The 17,572-nt window shown below is 38.9% G+C and overlaps 1 protein-coding gene across 1 annotated transcript in view; it reads left to right on the forward strand.

Moving 5' to 3' along the window:
* PTPRN2 (protein tyrosine phosphatase receptor type N2) overlaps nt 1-17,572 on the forward strand; it is a 665,205-nt gene that overhangs the window by 261,980 nt on the left and 385,653 nt on the right. Inside the window, exons 8-9 of the mRNA XM_049798257.1 lie at nt 85-125; nt 1,964-2,337. Of these exons, the coding sequence (XP_049654214.1) occupies nt 85-125; nt 1,964-2,337 (415 nt within the window). The remainder of the gene's footprint in view (nt 1-84; nt 126-1,963; nt 2,338-17,572) is intronic.

A 17,572-nucleotide genomic window follows, 5' to 3' on the forward strand; every position in this document is an offset into this window, starting at 1 on the left:
ACAAAGCAGCCTATAAGCAGTGTTTATTTCATATATGATGTTTTCCCTTCATAACTACGTATTTGTGCTTTTCATATCCTACAGACAATGGAGTGCGTGAAGCCAGTGCCAGAATTGATAAAGAGGTAGAGTACCAGTATTTTAAAAAAACAAGTATTCCATCTTAGAATATCAGGTTTATATGCAGTGAAGGTCAAAAACACACTTCTGAAATGTAAGACTTGTTTTGCGTTTTCTGTGGATATAATTCAATATCACAGCAGAGGCATATTGTTATTGATGCGTTGAAATATTAAATGAACATTTATTTAAACCTTAACCAAAATGAGTTTTGGAGTTCAAAAAAACAAAATCAAGTCCTGTTTTGCCTTTCTATCATTCATGAATAGACAGAATTCGTAACAGATCCCAAAGTTCAGACAAATTCAGGCTTTTCCTCAGGTTAGTAAATTTTTGAGTATTGAGGTGTTCTTGAAAACACCCTTCTTCTTTGACCTGTCCTTTGTCTTTTAGTTCTGGGGAACGTAAGCATCCTTGCTCAGAAAATCTTTCTGTTTTTCAGAAAAAGATAAGTAAACATATTCACTCTGAGGGCATGTGTTTGTGGAGGGTTCGAAATTTCCTCTCCTTTCATGGGATCTGTCATTCTTCACTTTTTCACTTTACCTTTAATTCTTCCAAATCATTGAATATCAGAGGTAATTCAAAAGCACTAGGCATTACATCTCATAGCCTAGGTGGTTAAAATTTGGGATTTTAATCCAGATTGTACTTTTACAATATTCCTCATTTGCTTTGAATCATATCCTATAGACTTATGTCCACTATTCAGCCATTTGGGGTGTATATTCATCTTTCTTTTTCTGGGTTGCATGGAACAGAAAAATCTCAAAGAAATATTCTTAAAAACAGCCGTGAAACTTCTCCTACTATATACTCCATCAAAAGCTAACAGCTAAGATTCATAAATGGCAAAGCCTCTTGTGTTCACAGTAAAATCTTAGTAGCTGCCCTTCTACCAAGCAAGGAAAACACACAAGTGGACAATGTGGCAGAAGCTTTAACCACACACATGAAATTCTTCAAGGAACGAAGCGCTACCTTCACAGTAGACTTAGAGAGGACTCCATGTATAGGTTCCTTAGTGACAGTTTGAATAGGGGATGTGATAGAAAAAAATATATTGTGACACAGAGCACAAAGTGCCCATTAGCCATCATTTCCTCCCAAATGCTTGGCTGCAATAAACTTATGTAATGAAAGTAACTAATGAATTGTTCCAGGCGTGTGTTTTGACTTTTTCTCACTTGCTTATTGTTTTGGTTTATTAGACAGATTTTTTTCTGTGATCATATGTTTAGCTTAGTGGCTCACTCACAAACAGTTTGTCACAGTTTTTAGAGATGAATAAGTGAAATATAATTTGTCACATAATATCTGTTCCCTTTCCTGTGTTATGACTCACGAGAACCAAGAGGTATGCATGTTTCCAGTCCTAACACTTAGGCATATTGATGGATATTTCTATTATTTCTCCTTTTCATTAACTTACTTGATAACAAACTTTTATTCTCATCAATACTTAAACACACAGACACATGAAAATGAACACTATGAAAATACCACCAGCATTTCTTTTCCTACCCATTCAAGACAGAGAAAAGGCTATCTGGATTCTGTGATATTTGAAGAAGAATGTAACTGTTAACTATAGAATTTCTTTGCTCTTATTAAAATTGTTGAAAAACACAGTGGCATAATTTAATGCTTTTTTATTATTACTGAATAAACATTATGTTCTTACCTAGTCTGGCAGCATATAGAAATTAAGAAAATTACCATGCAACTTTTGTATGAATAGACTCTACCATATCAATATGAGTTTGAAAGATTATGTCCAAGTTTGGTTCAGTATAACATTCCTGTGTTTAATTTTAAAAATAGTAATATTCTTTTAATACAGGAGAACACTGCAAAACTAGTTAACTTCTTGAATGAGAATGCGTTACCTGAAAATATGCCTAAAGACCTTATACCTGAAGAATCTACTAAGACAGAAACCAAGAAATCGGAAGACTCTGACTCTTCTTCCTCAGAAGAAATAAATGCTGGTGTGGAAAATGTAAAAAGTGAGACTTTCTCAAGGGAACTGACAGCTGCAAAGAATAGTGAATCTGACTCCAAAGACCCGAGTGAGATCCACTACTGGATTAAGAACGCTTTAATGCAGGATGGAAACTCCTACAAAGAGCCTCAGAAGAGTATGGGACAAGGCTTGCAACTTGAAGTGAAGTCTTCGGAGGAGAAAGAATACGGCTACATTGTGACAGTGAAAGAGTAAGTATAGCAGCCAATTTGAATGGCATTTTTAGCTGAGGAAAAGATAAAGTCATTGCACCTAATGAAATATGAATGTACAAGAGGAAAATGCCACAGGCCTGTTTTTTAATACATCTGAAACTGTTTGGAACCTGCTCGGTACTTTGATGAAAATACAAGAAAACAGTTCCATTTTCTTACAGTTGCCTTTCCTCCAATGCGGAAGATATTTAGTTTGTAGGTCTTTTGCTTAGACCTCTCTCCATCTTCTCATGTTCCAGTGACCTTCCAATATGTCAGTAAGTGTGCTTATGGTTAGGATGTGGGCTTTAAATATTTGACTTGAAAGTAGCCTAAATATCAATGCCTGAATCATTCTTTCGAAAAATGACACACAATAATAAAGCACAATATTTTCTCTGTGCTTTCATTTTGATCTGAAAATAACACATATAGGAATCCAACCATCACATATGCAGCTAGTTTAGAAAGGAAGACCTAATGATTTCAGTTCATGTCACTAATGAATTTGACATTTAATACAATACTTTCAAAAGACAGCTTTTTTTCTCCTAGTGGTACACAGTTTATTACAGGAACATTTGGGACTTTAGAACGATGTGGGCAATTTTACATCCTTTCCCCCCCTGTGAGAACGATATTATATTTTGTTAGCGATCCCAACTCATCTTCTGTGAGAAATTAGGAATTTGTAGGATGGGCTTACAAACCTCTGCCCAGCATTATAAAGAAACTGAGACACAAACTTCTGTAGCATGGATTGATTCTTTTGACTGTCTCAAATTTATTAATGGGATTGAAGGCAATAGGATTGTGGAGGATTCTTGGTTTTACCACCCTGTTGCGTTGAAATGCATGTGGCTGGGTATCAGAGACAGCTTCTTGTTCGCCTTCTCCCAGGGGCTACACTTGAGAAAGATGGGAGCATGAAGAAAGGATGTCATGTGGGGGGAAGAGATTTTATACGGTGCGTGGAGGGACAGTCAGAAGAGAGGAGAGTGAAAACTGAGGCTCAGCAGCCTGCAAACATCAGAGACAGAGACTTCTCAAAAAGTAGGGAACAAACACGCACTCGTCAGAGATAATGGAAGGAATATATTTCATAAGGACTGAGATTACCCTGCAGAAAATAAAAGTTGCTTAGTTACTGGAATGAGAGGTGCTGAAGGAAAGGGCTCACCTTGTGAGGACATGGTGGGGATGAGAGTTATGTTGACAGATCCTTGCATTGCTATCATGTCCCATCCTGAGTTTTATTTTTACCATTTTAGTGTTAAATTTTATTCACTTTCTAAAGATACTCAGCTCTAGAGTTTAGAAAAGACCTTTGGGGAGATTTGGAATACTTGCTTTAAGGACAGTCCCAAATGATTTGAGGTCCTCATACTTCTGTTAACTTGTCCATGTGTCAATAACCACTGTTAATCATTATTTAATGACCAAGTGCCTTGGATTTAATTATCCAGTTTTAAACTGCTTTTGCCATTACCCTTTTCAGTTCTCCTGTAATGTTCATTTTTGTTGAGTGGTTCCTGTAGCAGGCTCGCTATTCTCAAGAACCTGCTCTAGGAGAAAGCCAGTTATTAGAGTATTCTTACAGTTTTTTGTCTAGGTCATGCCTTAGTCCTTCAGGTAGGTTGCTTTCCTATTTGATTTTGCCAAGGGGGCACTCAGGAGTCTCCTTCTGTGTTTTTGAAACCAGTCTACCAGAAATTGATGGCATACCCTAGTTTAACCACTCCTCTTGGTTCCTGCCTATGAATGCTGTGTGAAGCAATAGAAGCTAGTTTTTCCGCAGCTAAGCGCTACTTCCCCCAGGCATTTTAACTCACATGAGTCTGGAAGGCACCCTTACATCCAACAGTGTCTTAATGACATCATCTCCCTTGACCATCCAGACTTATTTGGCTCAAATTCTCTAAGAGCTTAGAGCTTTCACAGGTCTAGTAGTGGGAGATGTTCTGACTTTCAGTCTTCACAGCATGTAGATTCTTCACTGTGTCATCTTACCTGGTTTTCTTCCTAGCTAGTCCCCACTGATGGGGTTTTCCCCAAATTATGTCTATTATTCTTCAATGAAACTTGCTGAAGAAGGTCATTTGTCCAAAGGTTCTTGGTCCTAGAGGACTCCATATACGCAAATATAATTTAGCATAGATTTGTTCAGCTTTACCATTTCTGATACCAGAAGGACAAAAGGTACTTTTCATATATACTAGATTATTACAATTTTAGTAACTTTTGGGCAAGATGCTTTTACCTAAACTTTGGGATGCTGTTAGAAATGCTCAGAAACGATGAGAAAAAATTCACAATGAGTTAGATGAAACTACTTCAAATGGTTTGAATTAAAAAATATAAGTTTATCAAACTAATTTTAGGTTTTAATGGTAACCAGCTCATTACACAAAGCATGTACTATCTGTATTCTGAAAACTTAACTGGTAACTCCTCACTACATTCTTAGCAGTTTGAGTACAACTAGATGTCATTTTCTCCAAGTCATAGAGAAAAAGAGAATAAGCTTTCATGCTTTTTTTTTCCTGTTCCTAATCTAGAATGAGTTGATTATTAAAGAGAATTAGCTGATTGAGTTGAACTAAAGAAAAATTCTGTTTGTACCAGGATTACGTTGCATTCAATCTGCAGCAAATGGATTTTGGTTCAGTGATTTTGCCCTCCTCAGCATTTCAACTCCAAAATATACTGGTTTCATTTTTGTTGTTATTGTTGTTGTTAGACCTATTCAAACCAAACAAGTTTATCTGAAATGTAAGAGCAAAATGAAAAGCCTGTATTTTGCAAAACAATATTTATATGTTCTGGAGTTTTATAAGACTAACAAAACCTGTTCAGGAAATTCCGCATGCTAAAAATGGACTTGTCCACTCTGCAGGAACAGTGAAAAGCTTTCCACAGCAGTTGAGGGATCTGTTACATACTAGTATTTCCCACAACCATTATTTAGTACATAAAGTGGCCTTAGAGAGCAATTGGATCAGTATAGCCGAGAGTTTCAGTAAGGAGCTGTTTTCATGAATGTTGCTGTAATTGTATTTTTTCTTGGGGGAGAGAGGATAGAGAAAGGGATGTTTGTTAACTATCACTGCACAGAAGAGAAATTTTAATGTCCTTTTAAGGAACATTTCTTTAGTAAGCGTCCTGTTACTGGTACAAAGCGTCCTTTGTACCGAAAATCTTACTGGCTGTTTGAATTAAATAAATAGTATTAAAAAATGGGTTAGGTGTATGCTACACATTTATACATAACTGTACACGCATTTATATTCATACAACGAAGTAAAGGGTCTGGAACTATTCCTAGTCAGATCTTTATGTCAGTCTAAAATCACTCCTGTTTGAGAGGTGATTGCAGTCTGTAAGTACTCAGGAAATTGTTTTCACAACCGATCTTTGATATTTTACGGTTGGACTCGATGATCTTGAAGATCTTTTCCAACCTAAGTGATTCTATGACTTATTGTTTAGATCTTTATGCTTTTTTAAAGTTCTTTATTTTAAATAGAGAGGAAGTTGGAGCTAAAGGTAGGCATGAAATATATCTTTCTGAGAGGCTGAGTGTTAGACAAATTCATTTGTGAAGTATCCTTCTTGCAGCAATTATCACATTTAAGAATATAAACCTAAAATTAGGATTTAGGTGGAGTTTTTTAATCCACTCTTAACTTGTGCACACAAAATGAAATGCCAAAATATAACACAAAAGTTATTTATTTTTTGATACTACATCTTTGTATGGTTTTCTTCTTCCTCCATAAAGTAAAAGGTTATAGTTTCAACCCATCCCTTTTTATTGGCCATGATTTTTTGGAGCAGTGAAGCTTCATTTTTCAGCTGAAACGGTGGTCTTTTGGTGAGAAAGGGAAGTAGTCCAACATATTTGTACACTGGGGATAATAGCTTGGGTTCTTTTCACCTTCTGATCTGAAAATGGAACTGAAAAGATTATACTCAGTGGTATAGTTGACAGATGTCAGGGGTGATCTATTCACTATTAGATTCTCAGGCTTCCATGGCTTTGCAAGTGTGATCCAAAGGAGATATTAAGACTGCTTCAGTGAACTCCTAAGATGCCAGCTTTTAATTGTGCCACAAAGCAAAGATAAACATTTCGATGTAATACTTGAAGAAAAGATTTGTGATAGTTTAAAGACTTGTCAAAACGGCAGTCTGATTGTCAATGGCAAGAACAATAGGTCACTCCTGCTGTGTTTGTCGAGTGACCTTTCAGATGGTTGGAGCAGTGCAATCCATACCAATCCATAATATCCATCAGTGCTAAGCTGTGGAATGAATTGACAGTTTCAGTGTAGAAAATTGTCCAGCAAATCCTCCACTGTGCTGCTTCAGCACTTTATTATGCTGAGAAACCAATCAAATTGGGTGATTTACTTTGTTTACTTTTTTCTTCTTCAAAAAATTGGTATTCTACCACTGTAGGATTTGTGTGAAAGAGTTTTGTTTCTTTCTTAGGGTAACTGCTTTCAACTGTTTCTACTAATTTTAGCTCTGAAATTCTAAAGTAATCTTATGAAACAAAGTTACCTACAGGATGTTATTTTCATTTGTATGCTACTTTGGCTATAGTTATAAAATACTTCTCCGTTATAGTGGGGATACATCAGTGTGAGCTCTCAAATCAGAGAAATCTTTGCCTTTGGACAGAAGAACTTTTCCTATTTTCTGAAATTCTAGTTTTTCAAATATGGAAAACTTCTTTTTGGGTTGGAAAAAATACCAACACTCCCATTTTTCTGGCAGGATATGCTCTGAGGGCCAACATCCCACAGTCAAAATATTTAAACAATGTTTAGCCTCTTGAGTCTCTCATGAGGAAACCCAAAGCCTGACTTTCCAGAACATGTAGTTCTTCCCACCTCCAGTAAAACTGAATGCAAGCTGCTGCATGCTCAGCAGTTTAAATAGTCAAGCTGGTGTGCAATTTCTTAAATGTGAGATTGAGTAGTTAGACTTAAATGCACTAAGAAAAATCCTAATCTGAGAGCAGAAAGTTCATCTCTTTTCGCTGCTTATCCCAGTCTTTTGGGCTTCAAAGTCAAGTTGTGCTTTTCTGAAGCCATGCTTCGACACCCAATGCAGAGGAACCTGTCCTGTTTGGCGATTTATCAGAAAGCGTGTGCTTGAAGTTCTTCGTATAAATACAGGATTGCAGTCAGCTCACGACAGCTCTGTTAGCTTGTGAGCCAACTTCTGGCATTGTTGTATTAGTCAATTCCTGGATATTTTCTTCTTTGTCATATGTTAACTCTCAATTCCAGACTGTCTATGTAAAATCATATAGGCTGTAAATCTGTTCACAACATGTTAACTTAATTGGATCATACATGCATTTCTATGCATCTAATTTGAAGTAGCTGGTATTCTGCTCAGATGCTGTGAAAAAGCTGAAAACAGATCTTGTGTTCATAGTATAAAATTGCTATGGAATATCGTTAGTCTGACCATTTAACGTGCTGAAGGGTTAGGTTAATTCCAAATGCTTGATATTATATCTCCACCTTTACAAAGGTGATAAATGATACTGCTTTGCATATAATGATTACTTTCCGCAGGATGGTGTTCAGATTAGGAGGACCCTGAAGCTGGGTTGTACAGAACCCTTGGTTTATTCCCCAAGTTTTCTGCTCTTGGAGGCAAGTCATTAAAGAATTATATTTTTACAATCTTCATTATTTGTTTCCCCTACCAGGTTAAAATATTTAGCGCATTTTAATTGCATTTAAAAATGAAATTTAAAATAAATAGGAGAAAATGAATCACAATATCTACAGCAATGAAACAGGGCTGATAGGTTTTATTGTTCTTTGTTGTCTTGATGTTTCTTGGAAGCTGAGCTTTTGTATTGCATGAGGCTTTTCAGCTGTTCTTTAGAAAACAATAACAAAATGTTCTTGTGCTTTAATACATATATACAAACAGAAACACTGATTTGACCTTCTCTGCATATCTCAATGTCCTCTTTGAAATTGTTATTCTACCTGCAAGTGCACTTTATCAAGGGAAAAAGATTTGTGCATATTCTTCACTTCTACAACTGGCTTTAAAAACTAAAAATTATAAACATACATAAAACAGAAAATCTCTTGCTACTAAAGTCTGTTAAAATCAACAAGGGACAGCATTGCTCACATTAAAAAAAAAAAAAAGTTAAATGTAAAATTTTTATCCCCCACTTTGTCACTTTCCCTAGCAGTCTCTAGCCTTGTATAAATAAATTCCATAAATGTCCATCATTGATTTCAAAGCCAAAAGTTTTGCTTCTGATTACATAGCTTGACCCCCCACCTAAATAATACAGGTGGAAAATATTTGCCCATGAATTTATCCAGTGGAGACAATTCTGTCACTCTGTCTTAGCACCATTACTGGTGGAGATGTAAATCTAGAATCTTCCTTGGCTAACTCTTCACGTGTAATTATTCACACTGCCTAGAGTTTTCTAGACATAAAAACCATTTTCCCCCTCTCTAATCCTCCAGTTTCCTTGTGATACTTAGAAAGTGAGAGAGACCATATCCCTCACACTGCTGCTCCACTGCCTTAATTCTGACATTATATATTCCCATAGGAAAGTGATACTTCATGCTTCTTATTCACGCACAAGAAAATAACAGAAAAACAGCAGTTAGTGTAGTTTTACCATAGAGAGCAATAAAAACCGGTGTGGGTTTTTTCAATATGAGAGTTCAGCTTTGAATATTTTGAATTTCTTATCTGTTGTATGTGCAGAGATACGATGATAGTCTGTTCTACTTCCGTTGCCCTTAGCTTTTGTGCTTCCAAAATCGGTTGAAATATTTTATCCCTGAACATGACTTTCACCTGCTGATGTAGATCACTTTACAAGAGAAAAGTCCTTCCAGGGGTCCATCTTTCCCTCCTCTTAGGGCTTCACTTCCCCAAATGTTTTCCTCTGCTTTCCATCAGGACCAGATGTGTATTTTTACCTCTAGAGGAACATCCAGAGAAAAATTTTGAATTGATGTAGCTGGTGACCAGTTGATCTGTCTCACTAGCAACATTAATGGCAAGGAATCACTCTGGTCCCTTGAGCTGATGAAGGGCAATGGGTAGTTGTAGGAGTGCGCTTGGAGTCCCCAGCAGCGCCACAAGGACCGGCTCCCATTTGTACCTCTCCGCTTAGCTGGCACATATATGGCTGTTGGCCCCTCGTTTCCCAGAAGAGACATTCCCAGGCACTCCCCTTTCTCTCTTTCCACACCTTCTGTGCCACGTTAGCAGCCCTTGTTCCGGTATCAGGCGCCGGCTTTTTTGGGGAGAGTGGCTGGTGCAGGTCCTCCACAACCTCTGTGTGAGCAGGTTGGCGTTACTGTCTCCAGGCGATAGACCTTTAGCCGCGGAGGCTGCGCGTTACGTATCTGCAAACCAGGCATGGGGCTGTGAGCTGTGCTCTGTTTTATAAACAGCGGTAGTCATTAAAAGCCTGAGATGCTGCAATATCTCACAATACCATATGGTCAATACTTTTAGTGTATCGCAGTGTTTTTTCGGGTAATCGCCGTGTAGTTCGTTATAAAGGAGTGGTGAATTTGAAGCTTTTGAAATGAGTGAGAAGGAGAAAGCCAAAGATCAGGATTCCCGGGAACGCAGCAAACTGAACCATAATGCGGTCTATTATCTACCAGTACTTTTTCATCAGTGCTGTTCTGCCCAATCCTGGGAAGCTCAGCTATAAAAATGCCATCATTTAATTTTCACACCTAAAATTTTTTTGGAATTTCCTAACTCGGATAACGTGTACACAATGTAAATGCCTGACCACTTAAAATTAGAATGAAGTAATATTAATCTCACTCTAAGTCATTTTTATTTCACGCAATTGAAATTTATTAAGGAGAAAATCAGTGAGGACCAATTCAGAACACAAAGAATAAATTGGGACAGAGAAAATATTTTCATTTTTCTTTCAAGTAGATATTCTGGTTTTCCACTGGCACTTGTTTGAAGAAGGTATGCCACAATCTAAAGACTAGGTATATCTGCTATAGAAATAAATTTAATTTCTTAGTAGTGTGCAGAATGATTTTTATAAAAAGTCAGGTTTAAAATCCTTAAAGTTTGGATCTCTTACAGAGATTTTTGTGCTTCTTTAACAGTAGGTTGTTGGATATTCTTTGTCATTTTTAATTTAAACCATCTGCATTATAAATTGGTCTGGGCTTTAAGCTGCCTTGAAGGAAGAGGGAAGATATGAAGGAAGGGAAAGAATGAAAAGTCAGAAGTGCACTAAAATGTGTCTGATCAGTTGTCCTCAATCTCATTTATTAATTATTTTTATGAAGGAGTAATTTGATATGAAAGAACAATTTTGCATCTTCAAGTATTTTTTGCATCAGAGATGCAGGGTTCATGACAAGGGGACTCCAGCACTGTTTCTACCATTCAGCTTAAAAAGCATTAGGGATTATTTTGGCAGGGTCTGTTTCAGCCTCAGAAAGGAGGACATCACAATTATGGCACAAATTATTGCCATTATTTCCATGCTTATGCTAGCGACAAAGCATCTGTATGAATTTGTTGCTATTAACACAGTTGGAGGTGGTGTGTGTTTGAAGTAATGCAAGTACAGGCTGGCACAGTGTCATACTTCCATTATAACTCTAGAGACTTGATCCTTCTCGACTTCTCTATCACTCTTGTGTTTCCATGATGCCGTTATCTCCTCTGACCTTCATAGCCTGACCACTGCCATTGATTTTTAGAAAGTGTCATTTGTGTTACAAATTGGTCTGGACTTGAACCTGTCTGTATTAAGAGGTTTAAATTCACACTTACTGGTGGTGGGAAAAAAGGGAAAAAATTACGGAAAGTGGGAATTTGCTGAGCTGTCAAAACAGAAGTAAGCTTAAAAAGGTTTTATGGCTAATAAAGCCTTTTGAGGAAACAAGCATAGAAAAATGAAACTGCAGCCCAATGCAATAAAATTGCAGTGTCTTTAGAATGATTACAATAACAGTGCTGCGAAGTCAGGCAGCTCTCAAACAATCCGGTGAGTAGCTCTGTGCTCAGAAGTTATTTGGTTGCTTTCATGAATCCTGAATAAATGTCAACCATTTACAAAATTAATCATTATTTAACTAAATTTAAGGCACGGACTGCGTGCAAACCAAATTAAATCCACTTAGCGCTGAAATACATTCCGTCTCTAAGTTTTTACCAGGGAAGTGTGCTTCAAGATATATGAGACTACGCTGAAACACGGACAAAAGACTCAAATTCAGACAGACAAGGCAGGCTGTTGTAATGCCATGGACTTGAAGCATCAGTGCCCAGGACTTTCATTATAGATTATTGGTTGAGTTACTCTCAGGGGCACTTCCAGACAAGAGAAATAAATACAATTTTGGTGTCTAAATGTGTTTTTTTAGGCTTGGTAGGCTCAAAGAATTTAACGGCAACACTATAAATTACTTTGATGTTACAACGTTCCCAGTAGTCCTTGCTATGCCACTTACCTCCTCTGTGACCTGGAGGAAACCACTCTAACGTCTGTTTCTTCTCCACTGTATGGATGATGAGTGAGACTTCCTTTGTGTCTAGAAAAAGAGAAGTAGGAGTTGAAGAAGGCTGGATTCAATAGCTTTATACTGGTGGTTGCCAACCTGATGAGAATGGGAGAGTCATGTCACTGTGTTGCCATGTCTTCTCTGACATGCCCCGTGGTACCTAAGGTGGCAGGAGCCCTCACTCCTTCCATGGGACATGTGTAGATGACACCATTTACCATTTATTCCCTCCTCAGGCAAACGTGATATCTTTCCTCTGGATTGCAGGGCATGTGGCTCAGGTATTGGTAGCTAGTAGCTAAATCAGCCAGGTTTGGTAAGTGACCTTTCAGGTCAGAGAATAGTGGTGGTGGTGTGCTAGAAAGTGCTGTGAAGCCAATTCCCAGGAGATAGGAGTCAGTGGGAAGAGGGGAGTGAAAATCTCTTGAGAAACCTTGGTAAAGCTACGTCTGTTTATTGTGATAGCATCAGAAGCCCTTCCATAGTTCAGTTACTACTGAAATTTACAGACAAAGAGGTTCACGTCCTTCGATTTCATACTTCAGTAGCTGAGTTTTCCATTATGTTGCTTGTTAAAATATTTACTAATCTTAGCAGAAAAAAAAAGAAGAAAAAAAAAATAGAAAAGAGAAAAAAAAAAAATTAAACGGTGTCCTTAAAATAAAAGGTTTCCTAGTATTGTTTTCAGCTGCTCTGAGGTGGAGTAGTGCTGTGATCACCGGCTCTCGGACCACATCAACGATAAGCTACTATTCACTTTTTAAGCCTTGCCTATTTATATCCGAAGGCCACTGGGCCTCGGCCTCCAGAAGGCAGTGCCAGGGACCCTCTCTTCTCCTTCGTGGCAGCTCTGCACCTGGAAGACCCTCAGGAACAAAGCGCCTTCTGATGAGATACGCCAGGCTCTCCCGGGAGAAAAGCTGCTGTATCAGCAAAACTGCAAGTTGTACCTACCCTTCAAATCAACAGGAGATAAATGGGATGCTCTTCATAGGGACTTTAAGGAGAGTGAGTCACAGAGCAAGGGCCAGGGTGTCACTGCGGATTAAGAACTGGTTATGAGATAGGAGAGGAAGATTCGTCATGAACTGCTGCTTCTCAGCGTGTAGAGAGATTAGTGGTACCCCATGGGCAAATTGTCTCTTTTAGGAAGAACTATGGAGGATTTAGAAAAATTCCAGATGGATTTAAATACATTGAGGGATTAAGGAGCACAACGGTAGATGAAATTCAGCTGGAAGAAGTGTGACAGAATAATCGACGTTAACAAAAATAGTTCTTTTTGGAAAAAAAAAAAGAAAAAGAAAAGGTATTCTTAAAACTCCTCATAGTCTGGTCTTTGAGGCTGTGGAAAATTTTGAAGAAAAGATTTACTCTGTTTAGATACATGAATCCTGCCCTTGGTATGGTGGCGCATATTTTCAGACTTGAAAATTTAAACGAAGGCAAGCAAATCCTGAAGTCAGTGGCCCATCTCCTTGCTGTGTATTTCTAAAACAGAAACTAGTCTAATACATCTCACTGAGGTCGAGAGTTCAGCAGGAGATTTTTTAAAAAGAGAGAGATTTTTATAAGTAATGAGCATACACATGATCACATTAACTAATTGTTTGTAGAATTATACCATAGTCTTATTTCTTTATTTTCAGCAGGAATACTGTTTCTGCAGGCAAGAGGGACTGATTTCTGACCTCTGTTCTTTGCCTAGGCTGCAGTGCAGTGGGTGCACTTTGAAACAGAGTGCATGGCTGAGATTATCATCCCAATCTGGAAAGACGAGGTTCATGTGTTTCATGAGGTTCATGTAAGGATAAAATGGCACCATTTTTGTATCTGACCGCTGGAGTCAGAAACTGAGTCAGTTGGAATCTGGTCTTTTCATAGATAATATTCTCATTTATTTGGTCAGGTGTCCCTAGTACTCCTGGGATAGAATATGGGTGTTTTGCTACTTTTAAACTGGGTTTTGGGCAACTGCCTGAATACTGGCAATTTCATAGCAACCCTCACATCTTTTAAATTTTTCCTCAGGGAGCTGAGGCCAATGTTGAATACTGTTACTGGACAATATTTTTAACATCTATTTTTCTTGATTTTTAGCAGTGTGAACACAACAGTGCCCAAGACCAAAAAAAAAAAAAAAAAAAAAAAAAAGAACTGATGGTTTCTGTCTGTCACAGCATTGTTTCTCCTCGGTAGTCCTTACAGAGATGTATCTCAGCTGACCACTTCTCTTGCCCTCCTTCAGAACTTTTCCAGAATTATCTTTGACTTTATTTTATTTCTTAGGTCTTCTTTTTGGACCCTCCTGTATTTACTGCTGGCTTAGGAAAATCAGGCAGTAGCACGTCCGAGGTGGTTTAAAATAACCTGCGGTCCTGTGCTGGTGGCTGCTGCTGAGAACTGACTCAAGGTCTGGGGTTAGTATGTACCGCTGGGGATGTGCTCCCTTCAGCAACTGCTCTTCTCGCTCCTCCTTGATCCCAGCAGCAGGACCTGGAAATTGCTTCCCCCTGCTTTACCTTTTTCTCTTGACTGCTTTTAGCAGGCAGAGCAGTCATAGCTGGTATGCACCAGCCTCTTGCCCGTGGAGAGGCAGTGCTCAAGTCCTGGCATTCCGGCTCCTCTGCTGCTCCTTGCGAAGCAACGCGCTGAGAGTGGAGATACGGTGTGAAAGGAATCGGGTACTGGCCTGCGAAGGTGGTGGTTAAAAGTGCTGCAGCTACTCTCACCTGTTCAAATAGACTCCCGCTACTAGATTTAATCTTTTGTATTTGTTAGAGCAAATAATAAGCAAACAGACAGTTCCTAGCGTATCTGGAAGTCATTTTAAAGAAGCTCTGACATGCCTCCATACACCTCAGAGTCTCATCGCTCAGCCTGAGCCCTGTGACAAATATACCGGCTCTTTTCCAGGCATGGAGGGAGGATGGCAGCTTGTACTGGAGCTGGCTAGGCTGTTCCTCCCAGCTCCCCATCAGCAGGGAGCTTACCTGCAGCCTCGTCAATGCCCATGCTGCTGCCAAATGGTTTTAGCAGCCAGAGTAAGCCAGTCCTCAACATTATTCATCCTAAAGGTGGCAACTTTATTTGCCTCTCTAAAGCATTCCATATGGTATTCCAGACCCATATTTCTGAACTTTGAGTTTTTATTTATTTTTTTTAGGTTTAGCTTTTTATCTGCAGTACTAAGGAGACTGTGCTGCATATTAAGAAAGTGATACTGTTAGAGACTGTTGCCCTATCAATGAGAGGAAGCCAATTTGATGTTAATGCACAGAGTCATTATTGAGAAATGGCCAGGTGAAACTTTCTTAAATAATTATTTTAAACTGCAGAGAGCACCCTTCTTAAAATTCAGTATTTAAAAAGAGTAGAGGAAAAAAAATGTATCCAAGATCAGTACTAAAAAAAGAAAATCTTCAACATGAAGGAAGCTCTTGTGTGTACATACTAAGTGAACAAGTGTTAAAAAATCCTAGTTATAAACACTCAAAATAAATACAGAGGTAAGCAGGACCAACAAAATTATGTTTGTCAGCTCAAGCCTCAGATTAGCTTCTACAGTAAGGTACCACCACTAGAAGGCAGTGATTTTTGGTGAACCCATCCAGGTGGTTGTCAGATTAGGTCTTCTGGTAGATTAGTTTTGCTGACATGTGAATCTGTGGGGTAAAGGCCCAACTGAGAAAGAAACCTACAGTCCTAACCCAATGCTTTCACCTGCAGGGCATAATCTACATGTACCTCTCATTGTTTAATAAAAGTTGATTACTGAAATTAAATTCTTCAACAGATTTAGTCCATTCAGCTTCTGTTTTCAAAAGCGTTGGGCATCGGTCTTGTTATCCATGTGGTTAATACCTTTTCCTTTTAAGGCACATTTCTAGGTTTAAAGCTGAAATGCAGTTATTTCAGAATTTAGGGTGAAAGCCAGACTGTCTCACTTAAATGCTAAACTTAGAGCTGCTGGATGCTGCACACCTTCCCCAAGGATGGGGATGTCATCCACTTCATTTGACATCGTTGAGGTCCCCGAGAGACAAATGAAGACATACCCACGCAGAGAAGTTGGGCACCTCCTTTCCTCCACTGATTAGAAGGGACTTCTGGAGACTCCAGAAGACAGCCCAGACTGCAAGGTATCTCCCTGTTTCACTGAGACACGCCAAACAAGCAGGCTGTTCTGCGATCCAGTGTGTCCAGTGCTCCTCTGCTAAAAGGCACCGTGTGTAGTGTCTTCAGCCTGTCTTCTGCTTATTACTGCAGGGGATAGAAAGTGAAGCAGGAGATGGAAGAGATGTTACTGAAGTTAATCTGAACAGGTTTAACTCCCACATCCTGGGAGAGCGCTCTATGTACCAGCCCTGAGTGATAGCACTGTCCATCATCCTTTTGATGGCCCAGTGGTTCATCTTCAGGCAAAAATAGCAACAGAGGAAGATAGACAACATGCAAGAGAGAACATGACTTGCAGCACTTGTGAGGAAGGAAGACTGCTGGTCCAAACTTAGTTTTCAAGCATGTGTGTATTTTACATTAGTAGATATTGAAAGTGTTTGTAAAGTAAACATTAAATAAAAAATGTCTCCTCCCCAAAAGTCTTAGGTGCTGGGTTCAGGTTCTACCTTGCTCTGGTTGAGATGTGGATTCAACACTATTCAAGCTGAACACCGGTGTAGCCAAACTTTTGAACCTTCTTCAGGAGAAATGGGTGGAGTGGAGATGCCACTGTGCTCAAGTTTGGATAGCAAAACTGAGGCTGGGTGTGAGAGTGGCATTTACCTCCCTAGAAAATGCACTTTCTGATACTGCCAGAAGGACTGCAGTTAAGCAGCACTTAGGCAACTTTCAGGCTGTAGAGAAATGTGTTGCAATTTTAGTGCAGTGCTCTGCACTCTTAAAAATGGGCAAGCTGGCCTTCATTGCCCGTGTCCCGATTTAAGCGAATTTTAGGTGGATTGAACCCTACCTTACTTAAGATTTCACTGGGGATTAGACTGACATTTAGGTTTAAGGAGTGCAATTCCCAATGTCAGGCCTATTTCTGTACTGTAGATTATTCTTCATTTTTGCAGAAAATGATTCAATTGAACTAATCTGACAGGCCTGACTGGATGTCCATTACAGTGCTGCATTACAATTGCTAAACAGAGTATTGGAAGGGCACTAGGTACAGTCTGGTAAAGACAATACATAATTTGAATGACGGCACTAAGGGACCATTTCAGAGTTCAGTAAGTGGGTTTCCGAAGACACTTGGCAATTGGGAGGAGGAAAAGCAAATGAGAGCAACTGCTTGCGAGACTGACATAACCTCAGCATAACATTGAGCTACATGTTGCTCTCCTTGGGCTGGGAGCAGGCTTGGCAAACGCTAGCAATCAAGCCATCTGTATAACTGGATCAGATTTTTCACTACCAAAATGGATCAATTTATGGGATTGTTTTGACAAGCGTGTTGGGAAATACAGAACATATAGTTTTCATCATTGTTTACTTCTGTTTTTCCTCGTGTTCCCTTTGACATTGCCCACTGGCTTTTATTAGAGTTTGAGCTCCATTTAGCTCAGCATGCAGAGCTGGCCATGCTGCCGGTGTTGCTCCCTGCAGAACTCCTCCTGTTCCTTCATTTACATGTTTCCTTCTTGTTCTTTAACCAG

The sequence above is a fragment of the Accipiter gentilis genome, chromosome 4 (assembly GCF_929443795.1).
Source record: "Accipiter gentilis chromosome 4, bAccGen1.1, whole genome shotgun sequence".
Lineage (NCBI taxonomy): Eukaryota > Metazoa > Chordata > Aves > Accipitriformes > Accipitridae > Astur > Astur gentilis.